The 27,071-nt window shown below is 37.0% G+C and overlaps 1 protein-coding gene across 1 annotated transcript in view; it reads right to left on the bottom strand.

Annotated features, from left to right (window-relative positions):
- The window catches only part of PPP1R14C (protein phosphatase 1 regulatory inhibitor subunit 14C), a 115,030-nt gene that overhangs the window by 21,283 nt on the left and 66,676 nt on the right, over positions 1–27,071 (bottom strand). Inside the window, exons 2-3 of the mRNA XM_072643691.1 lie at positions 2,567–2,650; positions 189–221 (exon numbers count right to left, since the gene is read on the bottom strand). Coding sequence (XP_072499792.1) covers positions 189–221; positions 2,567–2,650 — 117 coding nt within the window. The remainder of the gene's footprint in view (positions 1–188; positions 222–2,566; positions 2,651–27,071) is intronic.

Below are 27,071 nucleotides of genomic sequence, written 5' to 3'. Positions count from 1 at the left end.
TCAAGTTGTCCTGAACTCGGGATGTTCAGGCTTAGAAATCATCAGGTCCAGACTACTAAAACACATGCACTTATGAATACAGATTGTTAATTATCATATACCCAGTTAACTTTTAAACCAAGTCTACTTAGAGAGACATTGTTTTAACAAGAAAAAAAAACAGCATTTAAGAAAAGTGATTTGTTTACCTCTGTTGGTTTGTAGCAGTCTACAAGAGCTTCCTAGAATTAAACACACAAATAGGTCAATTTAACAATTGTAAAAAGTCATTACAGTTTTAAAAGGCATTTCATCCATTCAGTTACCATCTTAAACAAGGCAACTCAAGATCCCACATCACCTATTTAGGGCTACTCTTTTTTCCATAAGCATGGGGTTTGTGAGCCTCAAACAAGAAAAGCTTTTGTATTTAGGAATCTTGTCACCCATAGAGGAGAATCTTTCACCTCAAAGAGGACTCTATGTATCTGAAAAGAAAGAACTAGCCTTCCATTGACCTTGAAATGGATACTCTGACCTTTAACAAGGTCAATACTTTTCAAAGGAAATGGAACAGGAAAGAGATTATCTTTAGAAATAGCAAGTCATAATTCAAAATCCTATGATTTTTCCTGAGATATTAAGGTATCCATCAAAGTCCAGTGAGAACAGAGCAGCAGCTACCTCCTATCACCCTGAATGTAGCACTGCAGTGAACTGGAATAAATAGCTGACTGGTGGAACATTCTACTATTCTATCTCTTCTTGCACAGCTATACCCAATGATCCATATGATTTTTTAAGAGTTTCCACTTAATTCAGCAGATTTTTTTCACTCTTCCCTCTCCTCTCCTCTCATTTGCTTCTAATATAGAATTAGTATTAAATGTTAAAAGAAACAGAAGGGAAAATGGTAGACTGTACATCTGACCAAGTCCAAATACCTGGTTTCAAGTCCCCATTCTATTGCCAAACTTTATTTGTGATCATGGACAAATCATTTAGGCCCTCTGGGCCAAATTCCCTCACCTGTAGTGTATGGGGCTAGACAAGATAAGAGGCAGGGTGGTACAGTCAGAAAGAATTCTACATTAGGGTCAAAGGACCTGGGTTCAAGTTCTAACTCTGCTACTTACTACTTCGATGATCTTAGACAGATCATTTAACCTCTGGGCCTCATTTGACTAAAATGAGAAGTTTAAACTAGATGAGGTCTAAGAGACCTTCCAGCTTTAATCTATGATTCTAATCCTTTTTGAGGTCCCTCCCAGCTCTAAGTCTGTGCAATCTTGTTTTGCCATTAAATTCTCCACACTCTTGGTGTGTGCCCATATTAACATTTTTTCCTCAGGTTTTTTCTAGTTTAGTTCATTGGTGCACCCTTTTAGAGGCATAGTATACTTTTCTATTAATAATACTGACAAAGATTAATCATTAGTTACAAGGGGTCTTTCAAACTAGAATGTTCAACTTGGAGGTACTTCCCAACTGGAAAGACATTAGCAATTATTAGCTCAGTTGAAGCAAAACCCTGATTATCTTTAGAGATCACAAACCTTGGCTAGAAATATTTTAATGTGAGAAAGAGTGACATATCACAGAGATTCATTAACTTAAGACACTTTGGTGCAGAAAAGGTTTTCAGATACTGTCTCTAAAGAGAGAAATACTAAAGTATTTATTTTAACCTAAAGAAATACAGACCTTGCAGTTTCGATTTTCTGCCAGCATGCTACCAGAGGAGCATGTTATAATATTGAATATTTTGACAGCATCAACTAATAGAACCATTACACAAAAAAGGGCTGTGAAGATCCACCGGAGTGAGTGCTACAATACTGTTGAGGTAGCACAGACTTCTGGGCCAGGGAGATGACTTCTAGACTGGGTTACACATCTACTTATATCACCCTTAAACATACAACTTTTCTCTCTGGGTAGTACATCTTTGGAGATAAAATCCACACTTCTTCCAGGAAAACAGTGAAAATAAAAAAAAAAATGATATATGTAAGATCTATAGATCATATCTACAGAAAAAGATAACATATGATTTGAATTCTGCTAGACTCTTCTCTTTAGATAATAAACAGTTTGATCATTACATACTTTGCAATCCAGTGACACTGGTCTCCTTGCCGTTACTTGAACAAAATACTCAATCTCTCAATTTCAGACATTTTCAATGACTGGCCCCTATGTCTGGAACACAATCCCTCTTCAGCTCTGCCTCCTGGCTTTCTTCAAGAGGCAGCTAATATCCCACCTTCTATGAGAAGCCCTTACTGATTCCCCTTCCCTGTGAGATTAACCCTTATTTATCCTGATTATATCTTGTTTGTACATACTTGTTTGCATGTTATCTCCCCCATTACACTGTGAGCTCCTGGAGACCAGGGATTGTTTGTTTTTTGTCTTTCTTCGGATCCCTAGCACTTAGGACAATGCCTGACTCATAGTATCAGCCACAGCCGGACACATGTTGACCCCAGCATAGTGATGTCATTTGAGTCTTCTTGGAGTATGAAGGACAACAGCCATTAAGGTATCCATTATTTGAATATTAAACATTTTAAGAGTTACCTACCTGTAATTTGAGAGCCCTCTCCTCTTCACTGTCTGCATCAAGAAGATCATCAATGTCGATTTCTACATCTGGCATTTCTTCTTCCTTTAAAAAAGGAAAAGCATTTTATTTGGTTAAGAGTTCAAATGAACTGTGCTATTACTATGAAACATAAAAAAACAGCAACTTAGTTTATATTTATGGGGGGCCAGGAGAGGGGGAGCGATGATGCCATCAGCCAGAAATAAGCAAAAATATTTCAGAATAACTGTATAGTCTTAAGCAAAAGATTGTATGTCCATAAAGAGAAGGGAGGAAAAGAGAGCTGGTGGAGAAAACAAGCATGTTGCATTTCTTGTGGGGTTAGCTCCAAAAGAAGGCCTAGAGAATATGATCAAGTTACTACCATTTTTTTTTAAATTCACTAAATACACAATTCCATTTATTCAGTTTCCAATACTCTGCAACTCCCGCTAATTCCAAAAGCAGGTCCAGCATACAAGTTTACCATCCCCAGTCACTTTCAGGACCATACTTCAAATTACTATAAGAAAATAGCAGAAATCTCTCTTTCTTCCTCCTATCTCAAGGGTCTTCTTGTGTAGGCTAACCGTTCCACCTGCGCCACTGATCCCATCCCAGGATTTCACTCCATCTATCAAGTCTTCTTTTCTGTATCTTCCAATGCTCTATCTCCACTGCAGCCTTTTACCCAGTTTTCTTATTTCCAACACACACACACACACACACACACACACACACACGCATGCACGCACGCACACACACACTCCTCTTCCACAAACTAAACCATTCCTTCAAGCTATTGTCCCACCTACCTTCTCTCCTTTACTGACAAACTTTTCAGAGAGAGTGATCCATCACTCCTTCTCAACTAATCACTCCTTAACTCCTTGTAATCAGCTTCCATTCCCATCACTCCAGGAATAATTAATGGCCTTTTAATGTCAATTATCTTCAAAGCCAATGGTTTTTTCTTAGTTCTTATTTCCCTGGCCTCCTTCTGCAGCCCCTGAAGCTCTTGAATGCACATTCCTTCATGGTGCTTTCTTGTATATTTATACAATGTTAAAGCACGAAGGAGGGACCCACGAGGTAATCTAGCACTATGAGCACTATGCCTCATTTATATTTTATATTATATATTATATACATATAAGGTTATATGTTATAACCTTATATTCAAGGTTCTGACTTGGGTTTTCTTCTACCTTCTATTTATGCTCTCTCTTCTGATAACATCACATTTTTATAGATCCAGTTTCAACTTTAACATCCTAAATATAGAGATATCAGATACCACTGATATGCGTGCGTATACACACACACAAACATATACATATATATGGGCAGCCAGGTGATGCAACAGATACAGTTTGAAATGAGGAAGACTCATCTTCCTGGATTCAAATCCAGATTCAGACACTTACTAGCTGTGTGGCCCTGGGCAAGTCACTTGACTGTTTATCCGTAAAATGAGCTGGAGAAGGACAAGGCAAACCACTCTAGCATCTTTGCCAAGAAAACCCAAATGGAGTCATGAAGAGTTGGACATAACTGAAATGAGTAAGCATTCATACATAGAGATATACACATATATAGTAAATACATATACATATACATATACATACACATTTCCAATTGTGTGTTATGTCCTGATACCTTTAACCTGTTCAAAAACAAACTGATCTTTACTCTCCAAAATCTGCTTCTCTTCATAACTTCCCTATTTTTGCAAATAACACTACCATTTTCCCAGTCACTCATGCTTGCAACTACCTTATTTTTTTAACTTTCATGATATTTAGCCTGGAGTAGAAGAGACTAAGAGAGAATGGTAGCTATCAAAGCTGACTTCACTACTTTCTACCTACATGAGATTTTACCTCTTGTCACTCCAGGCCTCAGTTTCCTTGTTTAGAAAATTAGAAGACTAAAAGATTATCTCTCAAGTATCTTCCAATTTTAATTCCTATGGTCTCAAATATTTGAAGTGCTGTCATGTGAAAGAGAGATTAGATTTGCTTCACAGGGCCCCAGGGGACAGAATTAAGGATTAATGGGTAGTAGATGCAGAGAAAGTCAGATCTGGACTTAATGAAAAGAAAAAAAATCTTACAAGTTTAATTGTTCAAAAGTGATGAGATCCTGCTCATGAGATTATAAATCTCCCATCACTAGAAGTCTGTAAAGAGAGTCTGGATAACTGTCTGATATAAAAGAAATTACTATTCAAATAGATAGATAAGATTAGATATGAAGATACATTCCAATTCTGAGATTCTAGGACAGCTCTCTACCTCATCAATCAGTCCTCAAATCCAACCAATGGTTTCCATGCAAGATCTTTTTACATCTGTCTTTCTGTTCCTACTGTCACAATATTCATTATCTCTTATTATATTGCTATAATAACTTCAACTGGTTTCCCTGCACCCAATCTCTTCCCATTTCAATCCATCCTACATACTGCTGGTAGATTAATCTTCTCTAAAGGACAATTCTGACCACTTCACTCCTCAGTTCAAAAATCTCCAGTAGTGACCTATTTGATGCCAATAAAGTACAAACTCTCACCTAGCTCATAAGACCTTCCAATCTGGTTCCACCTCACTTTACTTTCTTTCTTTTATACTTGTTGTACAGTCACTCAATCATTCATTTGTCCAGCTCTTCATGACCTCGTGGACTTTAATCTACAAGATTGTCTTGGCAAAGATATTACAGCGATTTGCCATTTCCTTCTCCATTTTACAGATGAGGAACTGAGGCAAAGAGGGTTTAAGTGACATGCCCATGGTCATACAGCTAGTAAGTGTCCAAGACCTGATTTGAACTCAGATCTTCCTGACTCTAGATCCAGAGCTCTATGCTGCACCACCTTACTGCCCTTCTTTTATACAACTTTCTTTCCTATATTCCATATTCACTATGTCCAACTGGACTTCTCAACATTTTCCAAATTCATCCCACCTTTTCTTATTTCTATGCTTCTGTTCATATTATCTCATACAAATAGAAAGCACTTGTCCCCTTCCCTTCTCAGTTCCTATTCACATCTCTATCAGTTGAAATTTTTCTCATCCTTCAAAAGCAAGCTCAGATACAACCAATAAGTGAATAACATATAGCCCTGAACCTGGAGTGAGGAAGAACTGAGTTCAAATCCTGCTTCAAATACTTACTAGCTATGTGACCCTGGAGAAGTCATTCAATTTCCCTCAGTCTCAGTTTCCTCATCTATAAAATGGAAATAATAATGGCCCCTACTTCATGGGGTTGTGAGCATCAAATGAGGTAACTTCTAATCCACTTTGCAAACCTTAAAGCACCATATGAAGGCTAGCCATTATTAGTGTTATTACCCTCAGATCAAAGTCCTAATTCCCATCTCAGATCAATAAAGTAGCAAGCACTTGTTAAGCACCTACTGTGTGCCAGCTTACATTACTCAAGGAATTTTGTTTGTCTATACATTTATATTCTAATTCGATTCATAATGATTTGTGTACATGTCCAGTATCTCTTACTGGACTGAAATTTCCTTAAGATCAAGGACAATGCCTCATGCCCTCTCAAAGCCTAGGACATAAATATTTGTGCTCTATAAATATTGAATTGAATTGACGTACCTGAAAGGGCCAATTTGGATTTCTTTCAAGTTAGAAAATTGCTGCTGGGATGCTGAAATTGTGTGTTTCAGTCTACTAGTAGTACTGCCAAAGCACAGTGGGCATTGAAATTTACCCAAAATGACCAAAAAGCACTATTAAATAGTGACAAACCAATGTGGGTTATTAGAGCATTAACTCCCTTGAAAGTGACTCATTCCAATATCTGGATCATTTCCATAATACGGACTGAAGTTAAAGGTTGACCTAAAAAAGAGAATTAATTCTCCCATGGCTGAATAGCTTGCTCACAGATTTAGCTGAATTTTGAGTAGCCCCATATTACTAATTAAAAATATTTAGCACTCATATGAACATAATACTGTAGTAGGTGCTGGAATTTTTAAATAATTTTTGGGCAAGATGAGGTCTCTACCCTTATAAAAGACAGTCAGATAGGATGCCTGCTGCCAAATTCTTCATATCCTTTTTACATGCATGGAATATCTATTCAGGCATTAACAGTGTTCAGAGTATATTAGTCACATGTCTCCAGTGAGTGCAAGTGCTTGAATAATTTGAAACATCATCATGTCTTAAAGGTATTAGAGCAGTCATAAATATTAGGGCCTTGAAAGACTTTTTCAACTTTCTCTTATTTCATCAATATCTGAGGTGTATGAGTGAGTAGATATATTTGGTTACAAGTCAGACCCTCCCCCCAACAGTCTTAACCTAGTAATGAGAGTAAAGGGGAGGAGGATGAATACTATTCAGCAAATACAGAGAAATGTCATGGTTCATTCATAGGAAAACAGTGACTACAACAACATAAATGGAAACGACAACAAAATGAAACTGAACTCTGTGTGATTATAATGACCAGAGAATAACCGAGAAAATGTAAAGCCCTCCCCATCATCAAGTGCTCATCGCTAACAAACACTTAATTACGTGCCAGGCACTGTCCTAAGTGCTAAGCATAAGAACAAGGTACTTGCCCTCAAGAAGCTTTTATTCTCATGAGGGAGACAACATGCAAACAACCACACACACACACACACACACACACACACACACACGTGTGTGTGTACATATATCAAATATATATGAATATGAATGCATTCGTTGAATATACATGAATATAGAATGTATATTGAATGAATATATTGAATATATATTGAATATATGAATGTATTCACTGAATATATGTGAATATGAATATATATTCAATATATATCTAGGAAATGAAGGACAAACAACATATATATAAGTAGAAGTGGAAGGTGTTGTTGTTTGCCCTTCATTTTCAAAAAGGACCAATGACATCATGGAGGAATGTCTGTACTTAAATGGGAGTTGGATATAAGTCAGGCAGAACTAACTGCACAAAGTCAGTGGCCTCATTTTCTCTTCCAGTTCTCTTCAAAGTTCAGATTCAGTGAGCAGGCTGCACTTGGGGGCCTAGAGTATGGTGTGCTATGGAAGTCCAGTGGCAAGACCAAAATCAAGGTGACTGGTCATGGCCCAGGATGAAATGGATGACTGAGCTCCAAGTGCTCTATGTTGCCTGCTTCAGCTGCTGCCTTAATGGCCATTGGAATATATGATGCTCCTTCCATTCCTCTGGGGCACACTTTCACATGCTTGGGGTAGGCATTCCCTCTAACTCTCAGACAGGTCTGAGGCCTGTTGGTTATGCTCAACCTGGTTTAGCCTGTCTGCCAAGATGGCTTTCCTGGGATATGGCTGCTGCACATGCTATAGCGTCTTGGAGTCACAGGTGAGAGCTGGGTGAAAAGTCAACACCAAGGGTGGATAAACAACCCAGAAGAGGGCTCAGCAAGTCCTCACCCCAGAGAAGCTAGCCCTCCCTGAACACCCCAGAGACTCTAATGTAATGGGAGGCAATCTCAAACAGAATGTACTGAATAACAGGTGGAAGGGCACAGGAACAGCTTCCTGCAGAAGATGATTTTTGAGCAGAGTCTTAAAAGAATCCAAAGAAGCTGGCGAAAAGTGAAGGACAGCATTCCAAGCTTAGGGGACAGCCAGGGAAAAGGCATTGAGTTAGGAGATGGAGTAACCCGTGCAAGAAATAGCAAAGACCTCATTGCTGATGGATCATAGAGTTCATGGAAGAGGAGAAAAGTTTACAAAGCATGGAAAGATAGGAAGGGCTTTAAATGCCAAGAAGAAGATTTTATAATTGATACCAGAGGTAATAGGGAGACACTGCAGAATAGGGATAAGGGGATAACAGGGTCAGACTTATACTTGAGGAAAATCACTTTGGCAGAATGTAAGGAATTATGGGTGTGAAAAGCTGCATAAAGACACATCAGTTCATTGCTGTAAACCCTGCTACTGGGAAGGATGAGGTTAATGGATCACTTAAGCTCAGGAGTTCTTATCTGGAGTGAGCTAGGTCAATTAGGTACCCTCACTAGGTTTTTACCAAGTAGTGAGGCCCTGAGAGCAGGGCAAGGAGCCCACCAAGCTGCTTAAGAGAGGAGAATCAATCCGAGTTGGAAACAGAAAAGGTTCAAGCTTTCAATGCCAATCACTTGTGTGATCTAGCCTATGAATGGCAACTGTACTTTCAGCCTGCATGAGTTAAGGAGAACTAGTCTCAAAAAAACAAAAAAAAGAAAGAGAAAAGAAAAGAAAAACTGCATAAATTATAAGATGTGGTTAGTTATATCAAACTGGTTTTTTTCTTTTCTTTTTCTTTTACCTTATTTTTTTTAAGAATTGTTATGAGAAAAGGCTTACCAGGTAGGGCAGGGAAAAGGAATACATTCAGAAATAAATGTGATGTTAAAAACAAAACAAATCATCAATTTTTTATCTAAAAAAAAGAATAAAAGATTCAGTAGAATAAAAATGTCTCCCACAAAATTTTGATATTTTAAAAAGAAAAATACTAACATCCATTAAAAATCCTTTCTTAAATAACTCATAATGGCATAAATGAGCCCAGTCTCTCCAAAGCCATGCCAACAAAGCACAAACCAGATTTGGCAGGTTTTTCCAAGGTGAAAAGACTTAAAGTGCCAGCCTGACAACAGATTGTCTGTTGGCTGAGTACCAGTCCAGGAGGGTCATCAACAAAAGCTTGGCTACTGAGTGATTTTTTCCCTCAGTCCTGATAAATAACAAAGGCTATCTATTAAAGTATTGGAGCTGTATTCTGCATCAGGAGAGGGAGTTGGCACACCAATTAAATCATGAGCTATTAAAGAGAATAATAAAGACTGAAACTGCTCTATTCTAATCAATCCAACTAATAAAGCAATTACTTATTGAGTGTATACTGTTAAGTACCTACAGCCTACCAGTCAGAGAATATTGGGGTGTGGTGGGTATCACACTCAGGTACCATGGAGTCTCTTACTCATATACATCTAGTTTTTCTGGTTAAAAAAAGCTTCCTTTGAGAAAAAGAAGTGGCAAAATTATGCTTTTCTCCCTAGCGGCTAGACTACAATGCTGCAGAAAGGATAAATTACAGGGATTGAATAGGAAAGCCAGATGTAGATATAACGAGGTAAAGAATTATGCACACCTACTGTAATGTGATGCAGGAAATATCCCAATTTAACAAATTTGATAAGGCATTAATATTGCCTAAGGTTAAATAATAGTTAAATAGAAACTTATAACTGTTAACATTCTTCAATGTAGGGTTGGGGTGGGCAACAGGGATAGGGTAAAAAAGATTTCAGTACTTGTTTTCTTTTTTTCTTTTGTAAGGGGAAAGGGACTGGCTAATGATCCCATTTCTCGTAATAATATACAACATGTTCTGTTAATATGACCCCCACGAGGATTTCAAAGCCTGTGAAGTCTGTTTGCCAAGTGAAGAAGACCTTTTGGTTGGCTGATGATCTGAAACTAAGAATGCTACCAAAGAGTTTTTTTTCTTTTCTGCTTGCCTGAATTCAAGTGAGTGATAAGCTTCTGGGTCCTGAGGAAGCCCTTAGCATTTATATGTCTAATCAGTCCTCCCTCACTCAAAATAAAAGGCAAGTGCAAGTCATGTCATTATTTCTCTGATGGCATGGTCTTCTTCGGCAACAAAGGACAAACATTCACAATATGTCTAATACTATGTGGCCCATGGGCACATGAACCTACTACTGTTTCTGTCTCTGTTGTGTCTACTCTTATCTGTACTTAAGTGAAGGCTGTGACTTATGAGATTTGAAAGATCAGGAGAGAGAGCCACCAATAGCCCCAAGGAGTGGCCAGGACCTGCCCAGCAGTCAAGATAGGAGGTAAGAAGAAGGGATTCATACGTTGACTGTGACACCTTCGGAAATGAATTAATGGGACAAGAGCTTTGTAGAAACTACTTTAAGCTGAAGTTCTCTCTCCACAGGAATCAAGGTAGTATATTGGGGAAAATAATTTGTAATGTTTGTTCTTGCTCTTTCTTCTTGGTAAATATCATTTTGTATTAGTTTTTACAAAAAGCTAATTGGTGTTAATTCGTTAAATGAGAATAAGGTGCTAATTGCTGAGTCAATCAATGATATAAATGAGATACCAACTATAACTGGTGATTGATATTTGGGAGAACACACTACAGTGGGGGATCAAGCCAATAAAATTATAGAAAGACATGACCCCCAATTTTTGAGAAGTACTCTTTGAACCCTGAGGGCTCAAAGACAAAGCCTTGCTCTAGAAAGCCTGACTCATCAGTGTGGGTGTGAATTGGGATAAGGATCCTCATGGGTTTAGAGGTGTTGTATATTATAGAAAGCAATTCCCACATTCCATCTTCTCACCTGTAAAAATAAGGACATTGGACTAGATAACCATTAATGTTCCTTCAACTCTTATCTATCATCCTGTGATCCATTTCTGAACAAACTCTAGGTATTCCACAGATACTCAAGCAGATACTGTACATTTTCAGCAAAAAGCATAACCACCACACCAAAACCAACCATATTTTCATCAGAAATTCTACTCACAGAGACCTATGAGCACACATCTACTCTATAAGAGTTTAGGTTTCATAGAATTAATTAAAACTAGAACTCAAAGCACCATACCCACGGGGACTTTAAATGCCATTGGTTTCAGATATTACTGTAACTTCATAGAAATATATATATGTATATATAATTCATTAATTTACACAGGTTTGAGTAATTTTAAATGTTTCTCTGCAGCTAGATTTCACTATTAGTATTTCAATAATTCCATGGTTTAAGCAAGTACTGGATTTTGGATTTGATCCCAGGTCTCCCTTTTCTCCAAACCCAAGACTCCACAGTATTTACACCATGATGCATGGTTTCCTCTAAAGTCTTGATGAAAAATGAAGACAAGGTTAAGTGGGAGGGCACTCTATCACTTGTGTAGACACTAAATTCACTTAATAAAAAGAGTAATCCTTTAAAAAATAATCCCATGGCTCAATGGTCTTATCTAAGAAGGGTACCTCCTCCAAAAGTGCAGATGACAGCTCATCCACACTTTCTCACTCTATGAGATTCATGTCTATGTCTTCTCATAATTCCATTAAAGGCCTTCCTTTAAGTCATTTTGACAACCTGTGGGTCCCAGATTAGCACCCAGGCAGTCCATCTGTTCTCATTTGCTCAGTGACTAGCCCATTTCCTTGATTAATCGTTCCCCAGATAACATCCCTCAGGTCACTTCTTTTGGGAAAGCCATCATGGGCAATTTGCTGCAATTAGATATGTCTGTCATGTGTATCTCTACTGCCCTTTGAATCACTGCTTTTGGAGTTGAGAGAACTGCTATATTCTGATTTATGGCCATATAATGGCTTTAAAATATGTGTTAAAAAGATGGGGTTATGTCAAGAAGAAGGCTTGAGATCATTGAAAGTACTGAGTACTGGATTAGCTTCATGAACCACCCATACAATTACTGGAAAATAAGCATTCTTCTCCATTTGGTTTTCCAAATTCATCAACAAACATCTATTAAACCTTTACTATGTACCATATATTTTGCTAAGCACTTGGCATATAAGGAGTTCACATTCCAATGTGGGGAACAAATATTTAATAACTAGACACACGAAATCCATGTACAGAGTAAATGGAAAGTAATCTCAGCAGGGAAAGAACTAGTAATAGAGGAAGGAGACGAACATGACAGGCTTCCTGCAGAAGGTGACATTTGAATTGAGTCTCGAAGGATGCCAGAGAAATCAAGATGTGAAGGAGAGCATTCCAGGCATGGGTGACAGCCAGTACAAAAGCAAGGAAATGAAAGATGGAATGGGGGAGGAACAGCAAATATGATCATGTGGCTGGATAGAGGGTGTGCAGGGGAGTAAATAAGAAGACTGGAAAGATAGAGCCCAGGTTGTAAAGTCTAAATGAGAAACAAAGGATTTTACACTTGATTCTTGAGATAACAAGGTGCCATTGTAGCTTATTGAGAATTGGGGTCAGGGGTAACCTCGGCAGACTAATTATGTTTTATGAAAATCCTTTTGGCAGCTGAGTGTGCGGTAGATTGGAGTAAGGAGTGACTTGAGGCAGGGAGACCAAGGCAATTGCAAAAGTCCAGGAGTGAGATGACAAAGGCCTGACCTAAAACAGTAGCTATATATTACAGTTGAGAGTAACACTGTACAACTAGTCACCCAGGCAATCAAAGTAGGTATCATTGTAGAGTCAGTTGTTAAACATTTACCAGCACACCATTTGTTAAATGATGGTTGTGCAAATTTTAAGTGTCCAAACTAATATTACTTCAAAATATAATGCTTTCTTCACCATACCACTGGGACCAAAGATCTTATATACAAAATTTGCTATATTTAGCACATACACACAAGTGAAATTTGTGGAAGTCAGGAGATTTTTGTGTAGAGGACATCTGGAAGTAAGGATGAATCAGAGTCAGTAGAAGTGGAAGCAAAGTTAGAGAAAAAAAAGAATGATAAACACCCAAGAGGTGAGTCCAGGGCTAAGAAACACATTTCTATAACTTCCACTTTATTTCTACCTCTGGGACCATAACTCTGGGCAAAGTGTCTCTTGAGAACAAATCCTTTTTTGTTACTCAAGTTATACATTACCACTTAACTACTTACCTGCGCTAGGGAAAGTTTAAAAGAAGTCAACCCTTTTATCTAATCTAAGAACTGATTTGCTGGAAAGAGCTGAAAAGGAGTTAGGATGGGAGAATTAGGCAACCGGTGCAGTAATAACCATGTCCGAACTTCCTGGTATAGCACTTTTCTTATTTGAAGTGCTCTTTTGGAACCTTCAAATGTCAAAACGTATTGAGAAAGCAAATATAATTTTATAATGTATTATTTTGGAGTATATATGCTACTACCATTATCATTATGGTTATGTTGGTATCTTATTCCCCTAATACACTTTAAGCTACTTGTGAAATGCAAATGTTGTATTTCTACAAGACTAGCACAAGGCTCCGCACAAACAAGTGGTTACCAAGTTTTTGTTGTACTGCAGTTTTAATTTTATCTATAATTTGCATCTGTAACTTTTCTCAATTGATCCAGTAGTTTTCTGTTCACATAATCAGGTATAAGAGACTTCCAATGGCCGATGGAGGCCAACCCAACTCTGAAAAAGAATCCCAAAGACAATCTACCCAACAAGTAATCACTCATACTCTGCTTCAAGACTTTTGATGAAGGAGAACTCCCTACCTCCCAAGGCAGCCCATTCTACTTGAGAAGATCTTTACTTATTACTATTATTTTTCCTGTAACTGTGACTCAATTTGCCTCTTTATGAAAATTTTTAAATATTTGTGTGTCTCCATTTATGAATAGTTTCATCTCCTGTCCCTTACATAACAACTTGATTTCTATTTAAAAAATTTTTAATATGCATATATTGGTATTCTCTAGTTTAAATCTTTAATTGTTCTTCTGTAAGGATTTGCTATGCATAAAGTCATTTATATTTTTTAAATACAGGGTTTATTGAAAGAACAGAGACTCTTTCACCAAAAATGAATGGTATTATAGTAAAGTGAAAAAAAAAGCCCTGGATTTGGAGTAAAAAAACAACTTTGCATCACTTAAACTCTCTGGGCCTCAGTTTCTTACTTGTAAAATAGGAAGATTGGATTATATGACCTCTTCTAAGACCTGTTTTAGGTCAAAAAGTATGATTCTACTCTAATACCTCACTGTGACATGGAAGTGACTCTGGGATCTCAAAGGCTATAGCAGTGGAACACGATGGTGGCAGGACCTACTACCAAATTAGAAAGGCTTTTTGAGTGAGAACATAGTGACAGCTGTCTGGGAAACAGCCTAGCTAAGTTTAGAGAGGTTCTCTATCAGGCCAGCCTTGAGGTAATGAATTTTTCAGCTATAGAAACTATGATAACTATTATGGTTATTACAGACCAGGACTCCTTCTTTTGACTAGACTGCAAGTACTGCTGCAACTCATGGACTCAATCCCAATCCTGAAAGGCACAGAAGCATTAACTTGGTCCATTTTTCCGACCTAGACTGGTTCACCCTCCTTAGGCAGCCTGGTTGCCCTCCTTTCCCAAGGGATCACCATATTGGGCCCAGACTTAGTACAGATACCTGATCAGCTTTAGTCCTGAGATAGCTCAGAACCCATGAACTCAAGCAACCCACCACCCTCAGCCTTCTCTAGTAGCAGAGTACAGTCATATATTACCATCCTAAGTCACTATAATAACTCTCAAAGATCATTTATTAAGTCATAGGAGCACTAATACAGCAAAATCACAAATTCTTGATTATTAAAGTTGTATTAAAAGAAAATACACATAAAAATGGGCCCATTTTTATGGAACACCTTCTACTCTATCTCCGGTATTCAACATAAATTGGGGCAATTGAATGTGAAGAATAAGGAACACGAATGAGGCAAGTTGACTTTGATGTTTCAAGCACCAAGAGAATGGTGATAGTATTCACCAAAATAGCAACTTAAAGAGGAAGAGCAGATGTGGGAGGAATTCATAGCCAGGAAAATTAATTCCCTCATGTGAATAGAAAGTAGGATCCCTCCCACAGGTCCAGGACCTGTCCAATTACTGCATACCATCAGCAAAAACCATTCATTGCAGACTTACTATAGGTAAGCCATTCCATTAGGCACTGTAAAAAACAAAAAGAGAATAAGATTCAATGTTCATGTAGCTTATAGTCTAATTTTACAATGGACAGGAACACATGAAAAGTAATTCTAGAACAAGAAATGATAAATAACTGAATAGATGAGGGACATCATAGTAGAAGAGATAGAGAGTCAGACTTGGAGTCAGGATTCAGTTAACTAGCATTTACGATGTGTCTGTTATGTGTCAGGCACTGTGATAAGTGATGGAGATACAAAGAAAGGCAAAATAAAGCTAGTTCCCTCTCAGGGAGCTTACAGTCCAATGGGGGTAATACAAAAGCAGCATTCATTAAACACCTACTATGTACCAGGCACTATGCTAAACACTAGATATGCAAAGAAAGACAGCTCTGTTCTCAAGAAACTCACAGTCTTACGGGACAGACAATACACAAACAGCTATGTACAAACAAGATACAGACTGGATAAATTGGGGACAATCAAAAGATGAAACATGCTAAGATTAACAAAGGCCTAGGTTTAGGTCCCACTTCTGCTAACCTGTGTAACCCAGCATAGTTGCTCATTTGCAGGGCTAAAAAAATTTCCTCACCAGGGAATTCCCTTATGCTGATATAGATGCCAATGTCCCAATCATAGATCCACCCATCTACTCCACCCCATCCTCCAAAAAAAGACTGAGGCAGACAATGACTGCTAAAGGAGATCAGAGGCAAGGGAGAGGATTTATTGAGGAGGTAGAATTTGAGTTGAGCCTTGAAAGTAGATAGGATTTTGATAGGCACAAAAGCAGAAGAAGGATATTCTAAGCAGCTCAAAGTTAGAAAAAAGTAAGTCATGCTCATGGTACAGTTTGGTTAGAGTGGAACATTCAGTAAAACCACCAAAGAAAATGAGAGTAGGAAGGTAAATAAGGGGCAGCATGTAATAAAAAGCCTTACAAACCAGGCTAAGTCAATAGTCAAGCTAATAGTCAACGAAGATGATTTTTAAGCAAATAAATTGAAAACATGGCAAGAGCAATATTTCTGAAATATCAATCTGTTTCTGGTACACACAATGGGTTAAAGACTAGAGAGAGGAAGACGAGTTAGCAGGTTTCTTTTCTAGTACAGAGGAGAGATCAAAAACGAGGTAGTGACAACTGTTGGAAAATGAAACAAAAGGGTTGATGCAAGAAATACTGCAAAGAAGAATCATAAGCAGTTGATAACTGACTGAATGAAGAAAGAAGATAAGAAGAATGGAGAAAGGAGATAAAAGTCAAATATAACTGAGAATGTTCATGATTGAATAACTGGGGGAAATGGTGACAAGTCCAGTCTGATCGACATCAAAAAGTTACATCACCCAGACCCAGTCCAAATTCTAACTAGGGAACACTTGGAGGAAGGAAGGAAAGATAAGACTCATTATGGGCAACTCCCAATACATTACAATTTGCTCTTGGAGTTCTCCAGGGTTTCTCAATGTAATTTAGATCCCAGGGAATAACATGAAATCTATGAGAATGCTTAAGGAAGCTGGGAAGGTCTACATTTTACTTCAGTAGGTAATTCTCTGGACATTTCTACTCATTAGGGAGGAACACGTCAAGGATAGGTTTGATGGTAGTTTTCATCAGCTGCCATACATTGTTTTGACAGCCCTCTAAAAATGGTAATAACTAACAATCCCACTCACAGAAGGCATCATCTCAAAAATTACCAAAAAGTATCACAAGCTTAAAGCATCCTGAAAAGTCTAATTGCTTACAGAGAAACTAAATGGATAAATATCGGTCACTGTTCTGAGAATCTTAGGATTCATAAGGCGTAGACCTAGGAATAAGTGGTAAGCAAAAAACTTCTGACATCATATTCATGAATCTATTCACTCAATAAATATTTATTGAATGGCTATTATGTACAAAGTGCTGGACTAAGTGCTCCTCTTTTTACAGGCCTGGGAAAAAATGGAACAAGTTTTTTTTAAATTAAAATGATCAGATCTTAGAGTTGAAAGAGGTCTCTAGGGTCAATTAATCTAACTCATACCTAAAACAGAACTCCCACATAAAATTTACCCAGCCTCCTCTTGAAGATCTCCAGGGAGGAGGAGCCAAATACTGATAACATATTCATTGAAGCTGTTCTAGCATTTTAAGGTTTACAGATAGATTTCCTTACAGCAGTCCAGTGAGGTAGATAATGAAAGTCTTCTCATTCCCATTTTATAGGTGAGGGAACTGAGTATCAAAAGGCTGCCTAGCCCACATTCACATCCCTGATAAATAAATAAAGACATTATTAGGTTTGTTCCAATGTTCCACCACTTCAAGAAAAATGCCAGCAGCTCAGTGGGACATCTGAGATGTGTGTGCCTTAATAACTGAATCCACCCAAGGCTAGTATTATTGAATTTGCTATTCAAAGTTAGAACTTGTGGAACTATAATTATTCTAGTCTGAATCCAGTTATGATCATCAAGAAATGCTACTGAGCTAATAATCCGTAATGCCAGTAACCCTATGGGGTTGATATCTATGAACTACAGGTAGAATTCTCATGGGGAATGCTGAGAGAATGACTCTTGCCATGGGTTGAGGTGGGATTTAACCCATTTGACCTCTTAAAAGAGAAAAGGGGGAAAAAAAGACGAAGGAAATGTAGGGTAGTCTGGCTTGACCTTAATCACTTCTTCCATTTCTAGAGGTTGTCAAGATTATTAAACTAGCATGATGAGGGAAATACCATGGATATAGTAGACCTAGATTTTAGCAAAGCTTTAGATAAAGTATCTCATACTATCCTTTTGAAAAATGTGTGGATATTTGGATTAGAAAATAATACAATCACATTAATTCAGAACTGTATGGATAATTGGACTCAGAGTAGTTGTGAATAGTTCAGTGTTAACATGGCAGAAAGTTTCCAGGGGAGGAGCCCCAGGGATCCTTACTTGGCCCTGTGCTATTTAACATTTTTATCAATACTTGGATAAACACATACAAAGTATGCTTATAAAATTTGCAGATGAGACGAAGCTGGGAGGATAGATAAGGAACTAGTTTAGAGAGTCAGGATCCAAAAGGGTCTTTACAAGCCAGCGTATCGGTCTGAATATAATAAGATGAAATTCAATAGAGATAAATGCAGTCTTGCACTTGGGTTCAAAAATTAAATCCATAAACATAAGATGGGAAAGAAGGGAGAGAAAACAGTTGTTCTGGGAAGAATCTGAAGTTTGAGAGGACTGCAGCTAAACATGATTGCTGTGTGATGTGACAGCCAAAAAAGCCAAGGCAATCTTGGGCTATATTAGGACAGGCATAGCTTTTAGGAGCTGGGAGTTGATTAGCCCAGTATATTCTGCCCTTGACAGGCTTTATATGTAGTATTGCAATCAGCTCTGGGCACCAGATTTTACAAAGAACATTGATAAGCTGAAAAGTGTCCAAAGAAAGGCAATCAGGATGGTGAAGGGTTTTGGGTTTGTGATATATGAGGATCAAATGAAAGAACTTGGCTTGTTTAGCCTGGAAAGAAAAAGACTCAGGGGAATGGGATAGCATGCTCACATGTTGGAAGGGTTGTCATTTAAAGGTGGTATTGATTTGTTCTCTTTAGTCACAAAGGGCAGAACCCCAGGAGCAAAGGTATGAAGTGGCAAAGACGCTAACTTAAGCTTTATGTTGAGAAAATTTTCCTAAAAATTAAATCTGCTCAAAGATAGATTTGCTGGCCTCCAGAGGTAATGGACTCCCCCCGCCCCCTTGGAGGTCTTTACAGAGAAACTGAATGACCTCTTTGGGGTTTTGGTTCAGTGGGGATTCCTTTGAGTATAGATTGGATTGGACATACTTGATATTTCTTCCAACTTTCAAATTCTGTGATTCTATGTTCACTAAACAGGAATCAAAGTCAAGTTCATTAGCCTATAGATGACAAACACTATTCCTTTTTCTTTCTTTCTTTTGTTTCTTCTTTCTTTATTTTTTCTCTTTTTTTTTTACAAATCAGAATATTTGCCCTTCTAAGTACTGGAGCACCTCTCTTGCTAACAATTTTTCAGAGATCATGGGCAGCAGCTTAGCAGCCATATCTCTCAGTATCTTTGAAAGCTGTTTGCCCAGGCCTGGAGACAAACACGTTGAGGGTAAATAGGGCCTCTGTTACTATCTCCTCATTTATCTTGGGTTTCACCACCTTGTTCACCTTTTTCTTTTCAGTCCTTCCAAGTTAGAAGATTTGCTCTTCTTGGTAGAGAAATATGTCAAGGATTAATGATTTTGTGAGTGCTGTTAATCCCTCCTTTAACTTAGATCACAGCCCCGTTAATCACTAAGCAGATAGCATCTTTAGGGTTGCTGTTCTCAAAACTTCATCACAATGTGTGCAAGTAGGTGAGGAGCCTTCCTAAACTTAGCTAGGCTGGTCCAAGGATAGCAAACATTCCATCTGCTACAAGACCCAGACTAGAACCTTCTCATCATTAGGAGTTGCCAGAAATGCATTCTGTTTTCAAGAACCCAGGCCACATATGGTTTGGTACCAGAATAGATCTTGAATAGATCTGGCCACTCATTCTAGCTCATCAAGGACCTCTTGGAAAAGAAACCAGAACCAAAATAAATGCAACAGTTCTGCCCTCTCTCTGATATCAATCATCATGATCCCTTCCCCAAGCAGTGGTCCTAGCCCTTCTGTAGTTTTGCTATTGCCCTGCAATGTTGCTCTTTTTAAAAAGTATTTTAGTAAACCTTTCACTTATTTATTTTTAATTTCTAGAATAAAACAAACATTTCTATAATATAGTATAATAAAAAAGATGATTGTACATGAAACCACAAATCTATTATATATAACTTGCTATTCTTTTTAAATACATGAAAAAGTTATCGGGTAATTTTCTTTCTTTTTTTTACCTTCTTTTCTTTCATCATCAACCTTGGCTTATTTTGAGCTTTAGCACCACTGACACTATTCTCTTGAAGGACTATACTGCTTTGAGGCATTTCCCTCTTTCTTCTTCATTGGAATAATTTATGTTTGTATTGCCAGAATTTCATTCTTGAAGATATACCATCCATTTTGAGTCAACTTCCCCTCTAGAATTTTAGGCCATGGTATAATACTTATATTTCTCTGAACTCTGAAAAAACATCCAAAATCTAGGGTAGGCATTACACTATGCCTGATTTTCTCCTCATTGATCAAGAACTCAAAAATACAGTGCACTTTGTTCTAAAGTTTCCATTAATTATATCTTGGCAACCTCCTTAATAGAAGCAAGTCCAGAAGAGTTGAGACAGTGTGGTGATAGAAAAAGAAAATTGGCTTTGGAGTCAATCCAGGCTCTCTTACTTACCGACTATACATCCTTGAACAAAATTACTTAACTTCTCTGGGCTTGTTTATATTTTTACAGCATCAGAGTGTTGGATTAAATGGTCTCTGAGGTTCTTTCTAGCTCTAAATCTAGGATCGTACTCCTTGGTCACTTACTCTACCTCATGAAGGATGAAATTACTACCAAGGTCAATCAAGAATATGGTCAGCTCCTCTAAAAGAAGACTTGTAGATGATTTTCTGCCTTTGGCACTTTGTGAGCCATTCAAATAATTGAAATTCCCCAGCATTACTATATTTTGACTCTTTGTCAGGTTTATGATCTGTTACCTAACTCATCACTCATTTTTTCCCACTGTCCAGATCAGTATACTTCCAAGGCAATGTCATTTGTTAATTGATGACTAATTCTTATGTAAATGTTATCTTTCCATGATCTCTCTGCCCTTTTTCCTACATCAGGAACTTCTTCACATAAATAGATCTTGAAATACAGTGCTTCTCAGAAATAGGAGAAAATTTATACCATAACACTGTAGGAAAGACAAACCATTTGAAAAGAATTAAGAACCCTAACCAATTTAATGGCCAACCAAGATTCTAGAGGACCGATGATAAAGCATACTACTAACCTCTTGACAGAGAAGTGATAATCAAGAAAAATAATGAACATACATTTTTAAACATAGGTAATGTGGAAATTTGTTTTCCTTGACTGCATATTTATTACAAGGGTTTTCTTTTCCCTTCTTTTTATACTGGGAGAGATAGCAGGAAGACAAAATAAATGTTCATTGAAAAATTAAATTAAACTTTAAATTATAATTCTACTCCACCATCTGCTTTATTTAATTTGTTCCTTTTGAATAAGTTATATCCTTCTATAGCCAAATTTCATGAGCGACATCTCACAATGTCTCAGTAATGCCTAAAATTAACTAATCTTGATAAGAAAGACAACCAATTTTAAATGATAAACACAGAATGATAGTCTAAGAAGACTGCTGGGTTCCTAGTTGTGTCTGGTCTGATTATTGCAATTAGTTAGAGTATGATACATGGGGCAGCCAAGGTCAGGAATTCAACACCCACTCAAACTAAAATACGTGGGAAAAACAAATCCGTAGTCATATATTATGTATAAAATGATTAATGACTAAAATACATGGGAAAAACAAATCCATAGTCATGTATTACATGTAAAATGACTCATGACAAAGCAAGCTAGATAATCAAGGCTTTGACTCTCTTAGAGGTAACTTGATATATCACCAAAAACATTTCTCTATCTTAGATTTATTTTTCAGTTTGTCCTTAAATAATTAAGCAACTCTCCAAGATTAAGGTTCTTCCTCATATACTCAGTTAAATTTTGAGTTCCTTAAATCAGTGTATGCATGTGATAGGAGTAATGTGACATAATGGATAGAATGTGGGCTTGTAATCAGGAAGATGTAGGTTCAAATCCCACCATGCCTAGCATATAGTAAGCCCTTAATAAATGCTTATTGACTAATTGTGTGATTCTGGGCAAGTTATGTAACCTCTATGTGCTTTAAATAAAACAATTTCTTAAGAGTCACCTATTAAATTAAATTAGGTTGCATTTTGCCTTGGTAGAGGGATTTCCCCACAGTGATGAAATCAAAGACTTAACATATCCACCCATGTATATGATACATGGGAGGTGTTAAATTGAAGAAGAATGGAAAAGATGCAGTCTCTCTCCTTTATAAATCAACTAGGTACAACTATCTGTGGGCATGATTCTTAAATATATCATTGCTGGCTATATTGAGTTATCCTAAAACAAGAAACACCTATCTAAGAATTAGAAAACCTGAAAAATAGATACTCTGTTCCTACAGAAAAAGCCCTTATCAAGTCAAAGCCTCTTTGGTTCTAAAATTAAAATCTGACATGCATGAATTTTCACTGAAAAAAAGTTGGCAAATTATTATAAACCATTTTGCAGGATGATGGAAAATGAGGGTATACTTGTTACACAGGAATAGCGAGTCAATGCAAATAATGGCTGTATAGATGGCAAGTGAGAAGATGTATTGCAGAAAAGTGGTTACGTGGCTCAAGAAAGAAATCAAAGACATTTTAAATAATGTGTCAATCTCTGACCAACCAAAGGTGGAGCTGCTCAGAAAAGGGCAACATGAAGCAAGACAGAGCTTTCCTCTATCAGAAACCTATGTCTTATTTTCTCCTGGTCATTAAGTTGTTTCCTTTTCTGCAGGGCCAGTGTCAGACATAAATTTGTCTACATAATGTAAGGGGAGAAATGTATTTTACAGTTTTTAAAAAAAATTTTAAATCTTTTTTTATTTTTATTCTTTTTTAATTTTAAATTTAAATTTTTTATAAAAAATTATCTTTATTCTATTTTAAATCTATCATTAGTGATTCACTTCTTTGTGGCAAACATTTCCCTCTACAGGCATCTTCTTTTAAATACTCCAGGGAAGAGTGAAACACTGACAGGTACAATGAAAAGAAGATCAAACTGGCAGGCAAGAGGACTTTTTTCTAGTCCTAACTCTGCCACCAGTTATCTGACTTAAGTCTCTTAACCTCTAAGGGCTTCAGTTTTCTTTTCTCTGAAGTAAGGGCATTAGACGAAATCTGTTAAGTCTTGTTCCAGTCCTATGATTATTTGATATTATCTACCTTACTGAAAATTCTATCCATTGTTCCTAATTCTGCCCTTCAGATGTGAGCAAACATATAAGTTTTTTTCCACATAATAGCTTTTAAAACACCAGAAGACTGCTATCATGCTCCTCATATGTCTTCTCCAGTTTGAACATCCCATTTCCTTCAGCCAATCCTTATATGACAAAATCTTTAGTCTCTTTACTAACGCAATCATTCTTCTTGGGATTCACTTCAACTTGTCCATTTAGTTTGTGAAGTAAGTTCTAGAACATTGCCAAGAATCAAAGTCAAGTTCGCTGAGATATAATTTGAAGACTTTACCTTCTTTCTTTGTCTTGAATATCAAGGCAGTGTTTGCCTACCATCCATCCTGTGGTATCTTCTCCATTGGATTTTCTCCAAGATCGAAAGCAGTGCAGTAATCATATCCCTAAGTATTTTCAGTACCATGGGATATAGTCGGTCCTAGCTGGATGATTAACTGCTTAAAGAACATTAGGTACTCTATTAACATGACCTTATTTTAGGGTTCAATTCCCTGAAAATTATTTTTGTTCTAACGGTCCCACCTTGAAAATCTCTTTTCTCTACTAAGGATGAAATAAACAGAAACTAACCCTGTCTTCTTTCTCTCATTGCATTATCTTCTTCCTAACCTTATCAAGCAAGGGTCTTATCTCTTCATTCCTCTTTCTATTGCCACCAACAAAGTTTAGAAAAATTTTGTTGCCTTTAGCATTTTTGCAAGGCTTGGATCATAATAAATATTAGCATTCTTCTATTCTTTAAAAACCTTATTGCATTTTTTGTTTTTCTTTTTTAAATTAAAATTTTTCAAGCAAAAAAAATTCTGTCTTTTCTCCCTCTCACCTCCTGAGAAATTTTTTTTTAAATCTCATTACAAAAACATACAAATAGAACAAATTCCAACATTTTTCATGTCCAAAAAATGTCTAGATAAAAAGATATAGATACAGATATATACCTATCTGAGTTAGTTTACCTGAGTTAGTTATCAGGACTCTATTTGAAGTGTGTATGATATTTCATTATCAGTTCTGTTATTGTTTAAATTGTTCTACTAGTTCTGCTCACTTCATTCTGCTTCCATTCATCCAAATCCTTCTGGGTTTCTCTGAAACCATCCCCTTCATTATTTCTTACCAAACAATGGTTATTCCATCATCTTTATATACCATAACTTTTTAAGCCATTTTTCAATTGATGGGCAACCCCTCAGTTTCCAATTCTTTTCCATTGTAAAAAGAACTTTAATAAATACTTTTGTACCTATGAGTACCCTTTTTTCTCTCTTTAATCTCTCTGGCATATAGACCTAATAGTGGTATCACTTAGTCAAAGGAAATGCACAGTTTAATAGTTTTGTGAACGTGATTTCAAATTGGTTTCCATAATAGCTACACCAGTTCACAGGTATACCAATAATTAATTAATGTTGTACCTGCTTTCCAACAGCCCCTCCAGTACTTGCCATTTTTTTTGTCAATCTGATGGGTGTGAGGTAGAACGTCAGAGTAGTTTTAATTTTTATATTTGTAACTGTTAGTGCTTTAAAGCACTTTTATAGGGCTACTGATCAGCTTCTGATACATACCTTGACCAATTATCAATTGAGAGATTGTTTTTATTCTTATAAATTTGAATCAGTTCCTCGAATAGAAGTGAAGACCTTTATCAGAGAAACTTTTTTCCAATATTTTTCCTATTTGCTTGATTCTTTTCTAATGTATTGGTGCCTGTCGCTCTTTTGTATTCATCCTTAATTGCATGGCCTTGCTTCCAGCTAATACAAATGTACTTTAAAAATCTGAGCTCATTCATGAGTAATCGGTCAATACACATTTTTTTTCCTCTTTAGACACATCCCATTCTCCCTCCTTATCAAAATTAATCGTACTTAAGTCACCAGAGTTTTGCTTTTGATAATCTCCCATCCTCTTTTGAACCACCTTCCCTTTAAAAGTCTTAGTTATACGACATTACTTAGGGTAGAGTTATCACTAAATTTTCTGAGAATTGCTCTCCTAAAGTACACACATAACAATATATAACATTACTTTTTTATCGCGAATTCTAGGAAGAAACAGTCATTGCCTCTCCAATTTCCCATCAGTTCCTCTTCACTAACCAGTTCCTCTTTTTTAGGTAGAATCAGGTTCAGAAGAGTAATTCTCATCACCTCCTCTACTTTTGAAAAGATGAAATTGTCAGTAATGATCTTTAAAATATAACAAAAGGGCATTGAAATGAGAAAAAAAGGATAAAGGAGTGGATTAAAAAACAAAAATATCAATTATTTACCTATTTTGCCAAAGGATGAGCCAACCCTTCTCAATATAACATGGATCTATGATTTCATCAGTAAACTTTAGTCAATTAATCACTAAACGTTTCTTAAGATCCTACTATGAGCTAGGCATTGGGAATGCAAATTTTGTAAAAAGACTATGCTCAAAGAGCTACAAAAATGTGCATACCCTTTGACCCAGTAACATTGCTTCTGGACTCTATCCCAAAGAGATCATAGAAATGGGAAAGGGCCCCACATGCGCAAAAATACTTTTAGCAGCTCTCTTTGTGGTGGCCAAAAGCTGGAAATCAAGGGGATGCCCATTAATTGGGGAATGGATGAACAAGTTGTGGTATATGAATGTAATGGAATACTATTGTGCTATAAGAAATGATGAACAGGAAGACTTCAGAGAGGCCTGGCAGGACTTATAGGAACTGATGCTGAGTGAAAGGAGTAGAACCAGAAGAATTTTGTACATAGCAACAACCACAGCGTGGCAGGAATTTTTCTGGTAGACTTAGTATTTCATTGAAATGCATGGACTTAAAAAATTTCCAGTGGACTCTTGAGGCAAAATGCCTTCCACATCCAGAGAAAGAACTATGGAACTGGATCGCAGATAGAAACAGACCATCTTCTTTTGTATTATGTTTTGTTTTGTTTTATGATTTTTCCCATCCATTTTAATTCTTTTTTGCCACATGCATTTAATAGGAATGTACGTATAGAACCTATATAAGACTCTATACCATCTCAGGAAGAGAGAGGGGAGAGAGGGAGGAGTGAGGGGAAGGGAGTGGAAAAAAATCTAAGATATATGGGAGTGATTCCAGTGTCGAACACTGGAAACAAATAAAATAATTCAATTAAAATTTTTTAAAAAGACAATCCCTGTCTTTGAAGAGCTTACAGTCTAATGGGGGAGAGGGACAACACACCAAAGAAATTTTAAAAGGAGTTGGGAGAGGAGAAGGTACCCAATGTGGGAATGTGCCAGAGTCCAAGAAGTCCCAAAGGAGGGCAGCCAGGTGAGAAATGATGAGATGTCTGAGCTGAACTCTGTCTTTAAACTTCCTCCACCAATTCAGATCAGAAACTTCTCTGAAATGTATAGTCTTGGAAAGTTGGTTGGAGGCACCAAGAGGATATGTGATTTCTCAATGGTCACATAATTATTCTATATCAGAAGCAGGACTTCAGTTTAGTTTTCTTTTTACCAACCTACACTGTCTCTACAGCTGAGGAGCAGGCTGGGATCAGATTAAAATGTTACTGGGAAATAGTTAATAAATAAATAGTTAATAAATAATTAATAAATAAATATATAGTTAATAAATAAAATTACAATAGAACATAGAGAATGTTAAGATATTGGTTTTATAGGTCAATATGCTGCCAGTGATATCCTTACATTCAGTAGTGGCACCTGTTTCTAGTTGAGTTTGACACCAATGAAGACAATATTTCCTTACCTCAAGT

This window comes from Notamacropus eugenii, chromosome 2 (genome assembly GCF_028372415.1).
Source record: "Notamacropus eugenii isolate mMacEug1 chromosome 2, mMacEug1.pri_v2, whole genome shotgun sequence".
Lineage (NCBI taxonomy): Eukaryota > Metazoa > Chordata > Mammalia > Diprotodontia > Macropodidae > Notamacropus > Notamacropus eugenii.
The sequence above is the reverse complement of the archived record's forward strand: the minus strand, read 5'-3'. Positions and strand labels throughout refer to the sequence as shown.